At 35.5% G+C, this 12,978-nt stretch overlaps 1 protein-coding gene across 1 annotated transcript; it reads left to right on the top strand.

Moving 5' to 3' along the window:
* Window positions 1–471: 471 nt before the first annotated feature.
* Window positions 472–11,290, top strand: nck1a (NCK adaptor protein 1a). Its single transcript, XM_067362407.1, has 3 exons — window positions 472–593; window positions 6,301–7,010; window positions 9,592–11,290. The coding sequence occupies exons 1-3, from the start codon at window positions 560–562 to the stop codon at window positions 9,784–9,786; spliced, it is 939 nt and encodes a 312-aa protein (XP_067218508.1). The 5' UTR covers window positions 472–559; the 3' UTR covers window positions 9,787–11,290.
* The last annotated feature ends 1,688 nt before the right edge of the window (window positions 11,291–12,978 follow it).

The raw sequence follows: 12,978 nt of genomic DNA, 5'->3' as shown, positions 1-12,978 counted from the left end.
GAAATATAAGCTATTTGTTACAGAGCCAACAGTATTTAGTGTACAATTAGAAAGCTAGACTAAGAAACGAGCAGAAGTGAAATGCAAAGAATATATTTTGGTAACACTTTATTTTGATGGTCCCCTTTAGACATTCAACTAACTATATGTAACTTTGCAACTACATGTCAACTTATTTCTACTAACCCTAACCCTAAAATCAGCTTATTTAAGTTGAAATGACTATACAGACAGTTTGATTATACTTTAAAATTGAATGCAACAACTGAACTTAAGGTTTTAAGTAGAAATAGGTAGAAATGAATTATAGTTGTGATGTTACATAGTTGCCTTGAGTTTCCACAGAAAACCCTGTAAATGTTTGAAGCCCAGCCAGCCACTACAGAGTCTACAGAAAGGACTCCTTGACAGCCATTGGTTGAGGACAGTCATGTGTGTGGGGTGGAGAGTCCCTCTGTCAATAACTCTGGACTTTCAGGAAGTTCTCATGGAATAGCTGCTGCTCTGTTACAGAGAGAGCGATAGTGTGTGAGAGAGGGGGCCGCTCGCAGAGCTGGGAATGGATATGGCCAACCTTTTTAAACACTTCTTTCGTGAGTACATATTTATATCTTTTCCACTTAAGTACAAATACATGTATCACTTTTGTTTAAAGTTGTTGCCATTGCCTTGCATGTACTGTTGGCATATAAACTTAATCTCTGAAGAAAGAACCATTTCTGTGAATTTCTTCATACTTGATGTAATTATGTTGTCAGCCCTTTGTAACTGTCCTTTATCTTACCCTCTTTGCCCAATATGATGAGCTTAAAGTGGGTGAATAAGGGTTTCAATGACTGTATGTGCAAAAATCCCTGTCCTCTTCAGAAATATTGTTCAGCTTGTGATTATTCAGAATATGTGTTTCTCTTCCATTATATTAAGAATTTAAAAATGTTATTATGAGTTCAGTGAATATGACACGTTTTTGGTTTCTTGTGTGACTCTGGGTTGTAAACCAAGATGAGTCACTCATATAATGTCATACGCACAACCGCAAGCTCATTGACATACATTTTATAGGGCATTTATGTTACACTCAGGTACTTCAAATACTTTCTTTTTTCTATAAAACTGTCCATAAGAGAGAGAGAGGAAATAGCACCAGGCCCTTCAGGGTAGCTTGGACAGTCTTAAAAAACGAAAATCAAAGCAGAAACCCATGTAGGCCCCCTCAACCTCCTCTACTGTCAACTAAGCTGCTCTGTGAAGGCGGCCGGAAGCTGTCTAATTCAACGCAGATTTCTAGCGCAGGAAAACAGAAGGATGTGAGGCAATGAATAATTGAGGCCTTTGACTCTGGGTTTCTTTCTCTCTCATTACGTACTTCTTCCCCTTCAGCATTTCACAGTGTTTTATTCCCGGTATTACAGTGGACAAGACAGTGGGGTGTCGTGACTTGGCAGACTCGGTGAAGGAGCGGATCTTGCAGGACAAAAGAACAGTAGCAAGGGACAGAACACTTCAACAAACGAGACTCCTTATTTGCATTGCTTTTTTTTGCACTGGTTTTGTTTAGTCATTTTGAATAGCTAGACTTGAAAATTCAGGAGAAGAGAGGAAAGATTGCAGGCTGCTTTGATGGCCTCCTGCCAGCTCTCTTTCTTGCTCTCTGTGTCTGCCTTTCTTTCTCTCTCTGTGCATTAGTATGCCGTGGAAGTTCAGAGAGGCTATTGTATACCAAACGGAGGCGTGACCGATTCCTGCACAAAGGGAAAATGTCTCAAGTGCTATTTGTGTAATTTTTGCACTCAGAATTCTGTTGCGGAAAATTAGCCAGAAAACTAAATATATTGAGAAAGAAAAGGACAGAGCAGCTGTGAGGTCAAAAGTGAACAGAAACACATGCAGAAGTTCATCACGGGTTTATATTTGTGTGGATGCGAGTGTTGCGTCGCTCTGAGAATTAACGGCGCTACCTTTGCTGACAGTTCTTAGATGCTACATCTGTTTGTGAAGAGGCTATTTGTCTTATGATGTCATTGGTGGAGTGAGCTCAGCCCGAAAAGAAACAAAGGCAGGGTGATTTGGCTGCGTTCTCTCGATTCCTGTCGTGGATTCGAGAAAGCAGCTTGCCACGGGTCACGTTACATTGATAATCACACTCAGCTTTATTAAAACCTGGAATTAGCGAGATATCTCATTCAATATTGAGGGCAGATGACAACAAAATTAGCTCAATTCAAAATGTTCTGTTGTGTTTCATGGGAAAAATGGTGAAATTGGAAAAAAGCCACATGCAAACTTTGTCAAACATATGCAAACTCATTTCAAACCTGTTACAAACTCTATACTTATTGGATCTCTGGTCAGCTTTTGGAGAACTGAAGACTTTATGACAGTCTCTTAGTGTGCTGTTTTAATATATACCTGTGATGCCAAGGTTTTTTCTTTAGGAAGAATTCTGCCTTATCTCTGCTTTTGAATGTTTTTCCGCGTGTGGAAAATGACCGTAAAGCTGAGCTGCCGTTATTCTGGCTGTCAGAGGAAATGAAACAAAAGCAGACAGGACATGGTGCCTCAAGATCCGTCCTTGAGTCACGCCATAAAGACAGTTAAGATCTGTATGGATCCTGCTTTCATTACCGTTGCCTGGAATTTCCATTGAAATAAAATTTCAACTTCATTGGCTTTTCCACACATCCACATGATGGTTTTACCTCTTGCATTGACCATGATAGTGATTTATCACTGACAACTTGTTTTCCCTCCAATTTTATGCCTGTGACTTTAATGTTTCCATGGTCTCTTGGAATATAGCGGCTGTTATGGATGAGTTTGGAAAGTCTGATTTTGATGGAGCAGATGAGCTCTGTAATTCCATATGAATGAGGAGCACAAGGCTGTTTTACATTTCAATGCTCTACCCCATTTTTGTACTGGTGTTTATTTTACAGGAAACTCTTCTATCACTCTTCTGCTTTTTCTTCCTGTTGATGTTCATGGATAGGCAAAAATGGGATTTCCCTTTCATTTGGAGGGATGTTTCTTTTTTTTTTTTTGCCATTTCTTGGACATTCTTACAAGTTAACTCCCATGTATGGATATTCTTGGGGAATAATAGATCTTTTATTAAAAGTTGATGATTGAGTTTGTGGTATATAATAAAAGATTGTCTCTGAAGAGAATTAGTGTTGTTTAGATTAAATGCCATTCACATACACCAGCAATAGGTTTTAGCTAAAAGCCTATTCAACAATTTGGGATTCAAATTTTGGTTTCAACAATGGATAAAAAGAAACATGTTTCTAGAAACTCATTAGCCTATTGTTCTTCTGAAGACTTGTCTGTGAACTACTCTCTTGAAAGAAGAGAGCAAACTGGATCCAACCAGTAGAGAGTGAAGTGGACAGCCCTGCTGCACAAAAACAAGATGAGAAGTACATCAAACAGCCCCCTCACTGGTGCTCAGCTGGCAGCTTCATTGAAAAGTACATGTCAAATATCAGTTTCATCAGCAACAGTGAAGAAGAGAAGCCCCTGGGATGCTGCTGGCCTTTAGGCAGGGTTTCACAAATAAATTTTATTCTGAAACTAAAATAAGTAAATAAGAAGTTGTGCTGTTGTGAGAACCTTTCAGTGGCAAGGCCAGTGAGAAATGCCCTAAAAAGCCTGTGGGAAGTTCTGCAGAAAGCATGAGATGAAACTTCAGTTGAATATGTTAATTTAATTTAATGCATCAATGGTGAACATGTATCAGTTTATTTTAAAAACAAACATTCCATAGCGATTCCTAACTTTCAGTACGGTAGTGTACATTTTTTTGCACCGTATTTTACTCTTTGACCAACATTTTTCTGAAAGGAAAAGGAGATGTTGACAGCACTGGGTGTGTATTTTAGAGTGGATTCAGTGGATTCAGGCCCAGAAATGAGTATGTTAAAGCAATCACGAGTATGTTAAACTTATGTTTCATTGCCTAATCACTAAATTGGAATTCCTCTCTTTTGGGATCAGGGAGTATTTTCCTAACTTGATTTAGTAGTTATGTAAAACAATTTATGAGAGATGGTAAACCTGTCAAATGTCAGTTTGTCAATGTTTAGGCTACATTATTAGCATACTCAAGTCATGATGAAACAAGATGATATTTGTTCTAATGATGTGCAGGTTTTAAGTCTGTAGCACTCAAACAATTATTATGAGTTTGGCTGTCAGCTGGTCTGTGATTGTGCAACAGTAACACTGTCATTGGTATACCAGTGAACCAAAAGTGGGACAGAGGGAAAAAAAACTATTTGAAAATGAATTTGACAAATTATTTTGAATTAAATTTTGTATTTTCTTATACATTTCACATCATAATTTACTGTATATATTTTTTGTGCCTTCAAACGATTAATCGCATCCAAAATAAAAGTTTGTGTTTACATATATGTGTGTGTACTGTGTATATTTATTATATTAAAATACACAAACATGCATGTATATATGAAGAGTTCAGATGCAAAAGCCTCTAAGTGCCATCTGAAATTTTCTTCTAAAATTAGCATTTTTAATCAAGCTTGTATGTTTATGTTCAGTTATTTCACTTTAATTGCAATGAAAAGGACTTATTAATTGCCATGAAAGTGAAATAACTGAACCAAAACATATGAGCTTGATAAAAATGCTCTTTTTAGAAGAAAATTTCAGGTGGCACTTAGAGGCTTTTGCATCTGAACTCTTCATATATTTAACAAAAAACATATTTATATATAAAATATTTATATAATGTATATAATATATACACATGTAAATATTTAAAAAAAAAAATGTATACATGTATGTGTGTTTATTTATATATACATAATAATTATATACACTGTTCCTTACCATGGTGTGAGATCTTCAACTTGAAACCCAAATGCTTAAAGGGATAGTTCACCCAAAAATGAAAATTTGATGTTTATCTGCTTACCCCCAGTGCATCCTAGATGAAGGTGACTTTTTTTCTTCAGTCGAACGCAAATTATGATTTTTAACTGCAAGCGCTGCCGTCTGTCAGTCAAATAATAGCAGTGATTGGGAACTTCAACTATAACCGTAAATAAAACTTGCTTAGACAAATCAAAATTAAAACCTGCGGCTCGTGACGACACATTAATGTCCTAAGACACGAAACGATTGGTTTGTGCGAGAAACCGAACATTATTTATATCATTTTTACCTCTAATACACCACTATGTCCTACTTCGTTCAGCTTCCTGTTAGTGAGGTCAAAAAACGCGTTCTGAAGACGGAAGTGATGTCTCGCCCATATACTTCAATGAGCGCGAGACATCACTTACGTTGTCAGAGCGCGATCAGACCTCACTAGCCGGAAGCTGAACGAAGTAGGACATAGTGGTGTATTAGAGTTAAAAAATGATATAAATACTGTTCGGTTTCTCGCACAAACCGATCGTTTCGTGTCTTAGGACATCAATGTGCCGTCACGAGCTGCAGGGTTTAATTTGGATTTGTCTATGGAAGTTTTTTCAACTCTTATTGTTCAAGTTCCTAATCACTGCTATTATTTGACTGACAGACGGCAGCGGTTGTAGTTAAAAATCATAGTTTGCGTTCGACTGAAGAAAAAAAGTCATCTACATCTTGGATGCCCTGGGGGTAAGCAGATAAACATCAAATTTTCATTTTTGGGTGAACTATCCCTTTAATTGTTTTAAAATTAGCAATCGGATCATATATAACTGTCCCACTTTGCCTATATTCACTCTGATGTACACTATCATTCAAAATTTTGGTAAACAGATAAACAGACATTTATAATATTACAAAAGCTTTCTATTTCAAATAAATTATGTTCTTTTGAACTTTCTATTGATCAAAGAATCCTGGAAAAAAATTATTCAACAAAAATATTAAGCAGCACAACTTTCAACATTGAAAATGACAAGAAGTGTTAAAGGATCATGTGACACTGAAGACTGGAGTAATGATGCTGAAAATTCATCACAGGAATGAATTTAATTTTACTTGTAAAAATATTTCACAGTATTACTGTTTTACTGTATTTCTGATCAAATTAATGCAGTCTTAAGCTTAAGAGACTTAAAAAAGTATCTTACTGGTCGCAAATTTTACTATATTTGTATAACTTTTATGGGCTTTGGATTTAATTTCAAGTGGTTAAATTAATTGTATAATATCAGTATATATTAATATAAATGTGACCATTTCTATGTGGCACATTATAAAGATAAGTTTCATAATAGCACATTTGTCAAAAAACAGTCCATGCTCATATTAACAGTAAAAAAACACTTTTTATGACTGCAGGGATTGGGAAAGTGAAGCAGAAAGGCTGTGTGCGAGATTTGCCCTCCAGCGGAGAGAAATATGACAGCGATGAGCGACTGTATGACCTCAACCTGCCCGCACTGGTGAAGTTCAACTACACCGCAGAGCGGGAGGACGAGCTCTCTTTGGTGAAGGGCACAAGGGTCATCGTCATGGAGAAGTGCAGCGACGGTTGGTGGCGAGGAACCTATAATGGCCTTTCTGGGTGGTTTCCCTCTAATTATGTCACAGAGGATCTGGACAGGACAATGAGGGGCGATTCTATGAGCTCTCTCAATGATAAACTGGCTTCAGTGGGGCACAATATCAACGGCTCTCAGGTTCTGCAGACTGTACAGGCACTTTATCATTTCAGCTCAAGCAATGCCGAGGAACTGAGTTTCAACAAAGATGAACTTATGTATGTGTTGGAGAAACCTGAGAATGACCCTGAATGGTGGAAGTGTAGAAAGGAAAACGGGCAAGTAGGTTTAGTGCCCAAGAACTATGTTACTGTTGTACAGAAAACACATATAGAACTAGGGAATTCAGGACAACCTACTTCAAACTATGACATTAAGCCCTCTATGGATGGAAAGTTTGGAGGAAAACAATGGTACTATGGGAAATTGACACGGCACCAGGCTGAGATGGTCTTGAACCAGAGGGGTGCGGATGGTGACTTCCTCATCAGAGACAGCGAGTCTACGGTAATTGAATTCAAGTTGAAAATGTGTCCATACTACACTGCCCTCCAAATGTTTGGAAACACCCTAGAAAAGTGGGATTTTGGACAATATTGGCATGAATCCTTTTTAATTTGTGATAATTTTGCACTGATAAGGGACAACACAAACTACAAAAACATATTTTATTACATAAACAGTTCATACTTTGACAATACTTTCATACAAATTTTCGATTTCAAAATATCCACCATTAGCAGTTATCTGACCTAAACTGGGTTCTAATTGGTTCATTGTATTCTAAACTTAATTGGCAATCAATTGTTGAAGCTATTAAGGTGTGCTGACCCAAAAATCTTTTAGAAAACTTGGGCCGAGTTTAAACCAGTAACCAGGCATCACAGCTGGCAAAGGGGCATGTCTGACTTTGACATGTTGCCAATATTATGTAATCAAAATGAAAATTATTATGGCTGGTCTTCAATGATAACGTCAAGTTACTTTAATGTATTTGCACCAAAAAATGATAAGGATTTATGCTGATATGATATTTTGATGTCCAAAACCACACTTTGCCAGGGGTGTTTCCAAACTTTGGGATGGCAGTGTATATTGTTTTTAGAATTAATATAATTTTTACTTTTTTACTTTATATTAAAAAATCCTAATTAATATAACAAGCTTCTGGCAGTATGAATGGAATTTTGCATTTTTTCATTTATTTATTTATTTAAGTATTTTTTAAATATAAAGGCCCATTCACACTAAGAACGATAACAATAAAATATATAAAAATTGTTATAAATATAAAAGAATAGCACTGTGCACACCACAGCTTTATGATAATGATAAAGAAAAAAGATATCATTGGGATCACTTTCAGAAGGATTTTTTTCCAGCTGTTGAATGCTAAAACACTGACAGCCAATAAGAATCCTTTCTAATTTAAGGGCTCGCGCATTTAAAATAGCAGACGACATTGCAGAGAAGTTATTCGCAGGGGTCCAGTAAATGCCACCAGTGTTTGTGAAAATCAAGTTTTTAATGTTGTTTATATATCTGTCTGGTGTTTTTAATATGCTTTAAGACAAACCATATGCAAATTCATAAGTCAACACCATTGCTGAATATTTTCTCTTTAAAACTGCAATAAACCAAAGACAGTCTCAAACCCGTGGTTTGAAATCGCTGGTGGTTCTGACGTCACAAACTACCTTGTAACCAATCATGTCAATGTGGCAGCGGACTTTAGCATATCATTAACTGACTGTGGGAGTTTCAAAAGAAGGTTATCACGCTTTTTTTTTTCTGTTGATATGAAAAATCGGGTAGATGTAGCAATATAGCGGGTGTATGATGCATTTTACAATGTTATGTTGAACTACAGTATGCCTTTCTCCACTGCTGTTCTGAGTTGTTCAAAGCATTTGTAAGAATACCGATTGTTAGAAGGCAGCTGTCTGACTCGTGAATGTAAACATGGTTTGTGTAACATTAGCAACACATTATTACCTGTTTGATAAAGTAGTCAAGCAAAACGCTAATAATATTAATTACCGTTATGTGTCCGACGTTGTAAAAAAGCCACCACTGTTGTGCAGCATTTACCTCAGTAAGTTGACCGAGTGGATCTCGTCTGAGCTCGTGCGAGTGAGTGGGGGCGGGGCTACTTAACATATTCATAGATCCGTGTATATTACATGAGGCAAGGTGTAGAGTTGCATTCAAGCTATTTTAAAGCAGAAATAAGTAACGTTTTTACCTTCATAAATAGTTTTCTAAGTCCTTACGATGATTAATTGACTTGTAGTGGTGTGTTTGAGGTGTGCATGTCTACGCCAGAATACAGCACTTGCAAGTTGAGCTGCGCCAAACCGACACAATCTCACCTCATGTTCACGTTCACGCGAGAGTGGCAAAATGCTTTACGGTAATTAAAAAAAAAATTGATATATTATGACTTTATAAGACAATTTCGAAAATTACCCACCTCCATCGAGATTTCTTGTACTGTATTTGCAAAACTACTGCGCTGGTGAGCGTTGTAGTCGTTGTAGTCCAGAGCTGTGCTTGGAGTATTTACAACAGTGTGATTCACTGAAGGGGGAGCTTCGCAAATCTTACTTAGTTCCACTTTTTTTTTGCACAGGAAAAAAACGTTTAAATATGTAATTTTAGTGATCAAAGATCAGTTTTAAGGGATAAAATTATTGACTACAGGGGAACTTTAACTATGAAATCATTATGCCAGGCTAGCAAACATAACATAAAATTACCTCAGGTATCCAGCGTTAGTTTTGACAACATTGTCTTGCTTCCTTTGAAGTTGCAGTGAAAAAGACAAGGCGTTGTTTTTTTATACCACTATATTGACTTCGTCAGTAAATTCAGTGTTAGATTAGATCGATTACATTAGCTGTCAAAACACTGCTGGGGACATCTGCTGGTTAAAGCCATGTAAATGCAACAAGAACAGCAAAAGCGTTGTGCACACGAGATGTGGACGTAAATATACTTATCGTTCATGGTGTGAACGGGCCTTAAGTCACAAACAATTTAATTTGTGTTTTGTTATGAACACAACACTTTATTTTTTACTTTCCAGCCAAACGACTTCTCCATCTCTCTCAAGGCAGTGTACAAGAACAAGCATTTCAAAGTGCAGCTAAAAGATGGATTCTACTGCATTGGTCAGCGCAAGTTCAGCTCCATGGAGGATTTGGTGGATCATTACAAAAAGGCCCCCATTTTTACTAGTGAGGAGGGAGATAAACTGTACCTGATTAAAGCATTAACCTGAGCCTATACAGGAACTACAGACTCTGCAACATCTAACCCTGTCATTCATGAAACTATGTTGACTGTGCATTGGGAGAGTGTGAAAACTCCTTTGATTAAATGTTAATGATTCAGTTAATACAGTAAATATGTGTTTGCTTTAGCAGTGCTCCAATTTGGGATATTCAGTCAATTTAAATGCAAACTCCAGTTAATATCAGGATGATAAGCTATCTTTGTAATTGTTTCAGTGCAGCAGTCCGACAAATAACTTTGTTATTTTGTATGTACTTACATAGACTTCTTGTGATTGTTCAAGATACTTAAAAGTTGGAGGATGAATGAAATATCACTGCAGTCAACTTTTCTTCACTACATTACATTAGTTTCATTTAATATCAAGAGCCTCACAGAGGACAATGAGAGAATGGACACAGTACCTTTAAACCACATATGTGATATTATTTTTACCTGATAAAAATGTAAAATTTGCAGCATTGATTTCATGAATTCTCATGCTATGTTGTTCTTTTGCCCGTGCCAAAACGTTCTTTTCAATCTACATTGTTGTTGTTTTTTCTTACAGAGATCAAGACCATATTTATATTCCCATAGTCCTATATCAGAGCTCAACCCCACCCCCTTTTTAATTTTTTTCCCTCAACTAATTTGTAACAACTTGTAAACTGTGAATGTTTCCTTCCACAGTGAACTTTTTAGATTTCTTTTACTTATCATTTCTTGACTTGATAAGTGTAACTTTTCAAAATAAAGCATAGCTACAAGTTTTGTTCTTTTAATTTAATGCATTTAAAGATTCTGTAAATGTATTTATTACAAAATGTGCATACAACATAGGCCTACATATAATTATGAGGTATATACAAAAACAACAAAACATACAAACTACAAAGTGTGTTTTTCCAGAGTAACCATAGTAACAAAATATATTATAGCCTATTCTTTCTGGCTCCTTTATTAAAAAAAAAAATAGAATCATGTATTATTATTAATTTAGGGAAAATGAGACAAATCCGATATTATTGTAATGTTACATCTTTTATGAATTCTATTGATAAACCACGAGAAAAAGGTGAATAAAGATTGAGAGTCAATGTTCAGAAATTATTCATTATTATTATGTTTTGAACTATGCTGTATATAGCTGTGTTTTGCCGTGTTTGTTAAAAAACGCAAAAATTAGTTTATTTTTAATTATTAAAAATTGCCATTATTTTATATGAAAAAGTTAATAATTGTATTTTATTGACAAAATATTTTAGTTTGTCTTGTTTTTTTTTGTGTGTGTTTTTTTTAGGCCTATTAGATCAGATAACATTTTAAGCTGTTGTATGGTCATGTTACAATGTGGCCCACCTATGGGGCATGTTGTCACATTTCACTTCCAGTCTTTCGGGGGAAATCAAGAAAAAAGTATACACTGCATTAATAAAACAAAACCAAATAATTTCACTGGACATGTGTGAAATTAATGTGTGGGGAAAAAAAATAAATACTCTGAACCCCAAGTGAATTTACACAAACTGAGAAAGTCAAAAAGTGTTACTTTGTGCCCCGCTCTCCCCTACTTTAGATGTGATGAGAAAATCTTATTTTATTTAACCCTCTACAGCACAGCGTTGCCCTCAGGCAATGGAAAGTTTTCTTAAGCCCTATTTTTAGTACATTTTTCTTTAAATGATTACAACCAATTAGAAAGGTTGAGAATGTAGCCTACCATAGAACAGTTCAGTAAGGTGTTGGAGTCAATATCAAGCACCATTTAAAGGTGGGACGTCCTGTTCTGACACATGGTCACAGGAGCACATGGTGAGAGAAGAAGACAATATTATTTGCTTTAGTTATCTTATTTAAAACGTCATGAACTGTACATAAAAAAATATGCGTATGTGTATGAAGGTGCACTGTAAAAAAATCCTGTTGTTTCTATGGAAAAATACCAGCAGCTGTGGTTACCAGAACAATACTGTAAAAATGACATCAAACCGTAAACATACTTACGAAGTTACATGTGAATTTTACATTTTAAATCTGTTAAATTTACGGTAAAATAACATATTTCATTAACTAATATAATGTTAATTTACCAACCTAATGAAGTACTAATATCTGTTTTGTATCTTTATAATACACTGACAGTCATCAAACACAATGGTGATAAGAGTCACATGATGAATCAAAGTTCATCACAAGCAGATTTCCCAAGCTGAGAAGCACAATACTAACATATAGAAGGTGCACACAGTGACATTCACACACACACTAAACACCATCATGGTAACATGCATGAAATTTTAAAAATGCAATAAACATTAATTTAACAACATTAGATGTAACATAAAACCCTAATGTACATAACTGATTAGAAAAAATGAGAAAAACTAAGAAGAAACAGTTATTTCAACAAAAATATATCAAATGTGAAGTATCACGCAGGGAATTGTGGGAATGTCAATATATGGTTTTTCACTGTAAATTTTACAATGAATTGTTATTTTTCACTTCCAAAAAATGTGAATTTAACGGTATTTTACCGTAAAATTACATTAAATGTACCATTAGATCTATTACAGTTATTCACCGTATATAGTACGGAAACTTTCTGTAAACCAATTGACAGTTTTTCACCGCAGCATTTTTACAGTCTTTTACTGTTAAAATCACGGTCATTTTTTTTACAGTGTGTAGAGAAGCCTTTTGTCAGGTTTTATGAAGTTTTTTTAATTTTACATGTTAAGAAATTCAGTTTTTCTTTTCGTTGCCTCAGGGCAACGTTGTGCGGATAAGGGGTACTTTTTGAGGAGGTTTTGGGCAATACCTCACATTGGCAATAATGTAATGTAAGTAAAGATGCAAGGTTCCTGGGTGTGCAGGAACACCCAAAGTGATGTCCAAAAATTGTAACACACCACTATTTCACAGCAGAGAAGAAGTGCTTTTTGGAGTTTTGTACAGAATGAAATCTTACTACACGAAGTACACTATATTGCATGACACACTACATGATACAGAGCTATGCATGTATCAAATTCAGTAATTTGATAATCAATGTCTTTCAAGTGTTTTTCCCTTTTTACTTAATGATTTCTTAATTATTTTTTTTTATATATATATTTTTATCAATAAAATGTTCCCAAATGAACCAAAAAATTATGTGGAATATTTTTTTTCATATGCCATCAACATATGTGCA

The sequence above is a fragment of the Chanodichthys erythropterus genome, chromosome 16 (assembly GCF_024489055.1).
Source record: "Chanodichthys erythropterus isolate Z2021 chromosome 16, ASM2448905v1, whole genome shotgun sequence".
NCBI lineage: Eukaryota > Metazoa > Chordata > Actinopteri > Cypriniformes > Xenocyprididae > Chanodichthys > Chanodichthys erythropterus.
This window is presented reverse-complemented; position numbering and strand designations above follow the sequence as displayed.

Coding starts and splice junctions, on each gene's coding strand:
- nck1a (XM_067362407.1), top strand. CDS start 560: ATGGATATGGCCAACCTTTTTAAACACTTCTTTC. Junction 594..6,300: donor CCTTTTTAAACACTTCTTTC/GTGAGTACATAT, acceptor TTATGACTGCAG/GGATTGGGAAAGTGAAGCAG. Junction 7,011..9,591: donor TCAGAGACAGCGAGTCTACG/GTAATTGAATTC, acceptor TTTACTTTCCAG/CCAAACGACTTCTCCATCTC.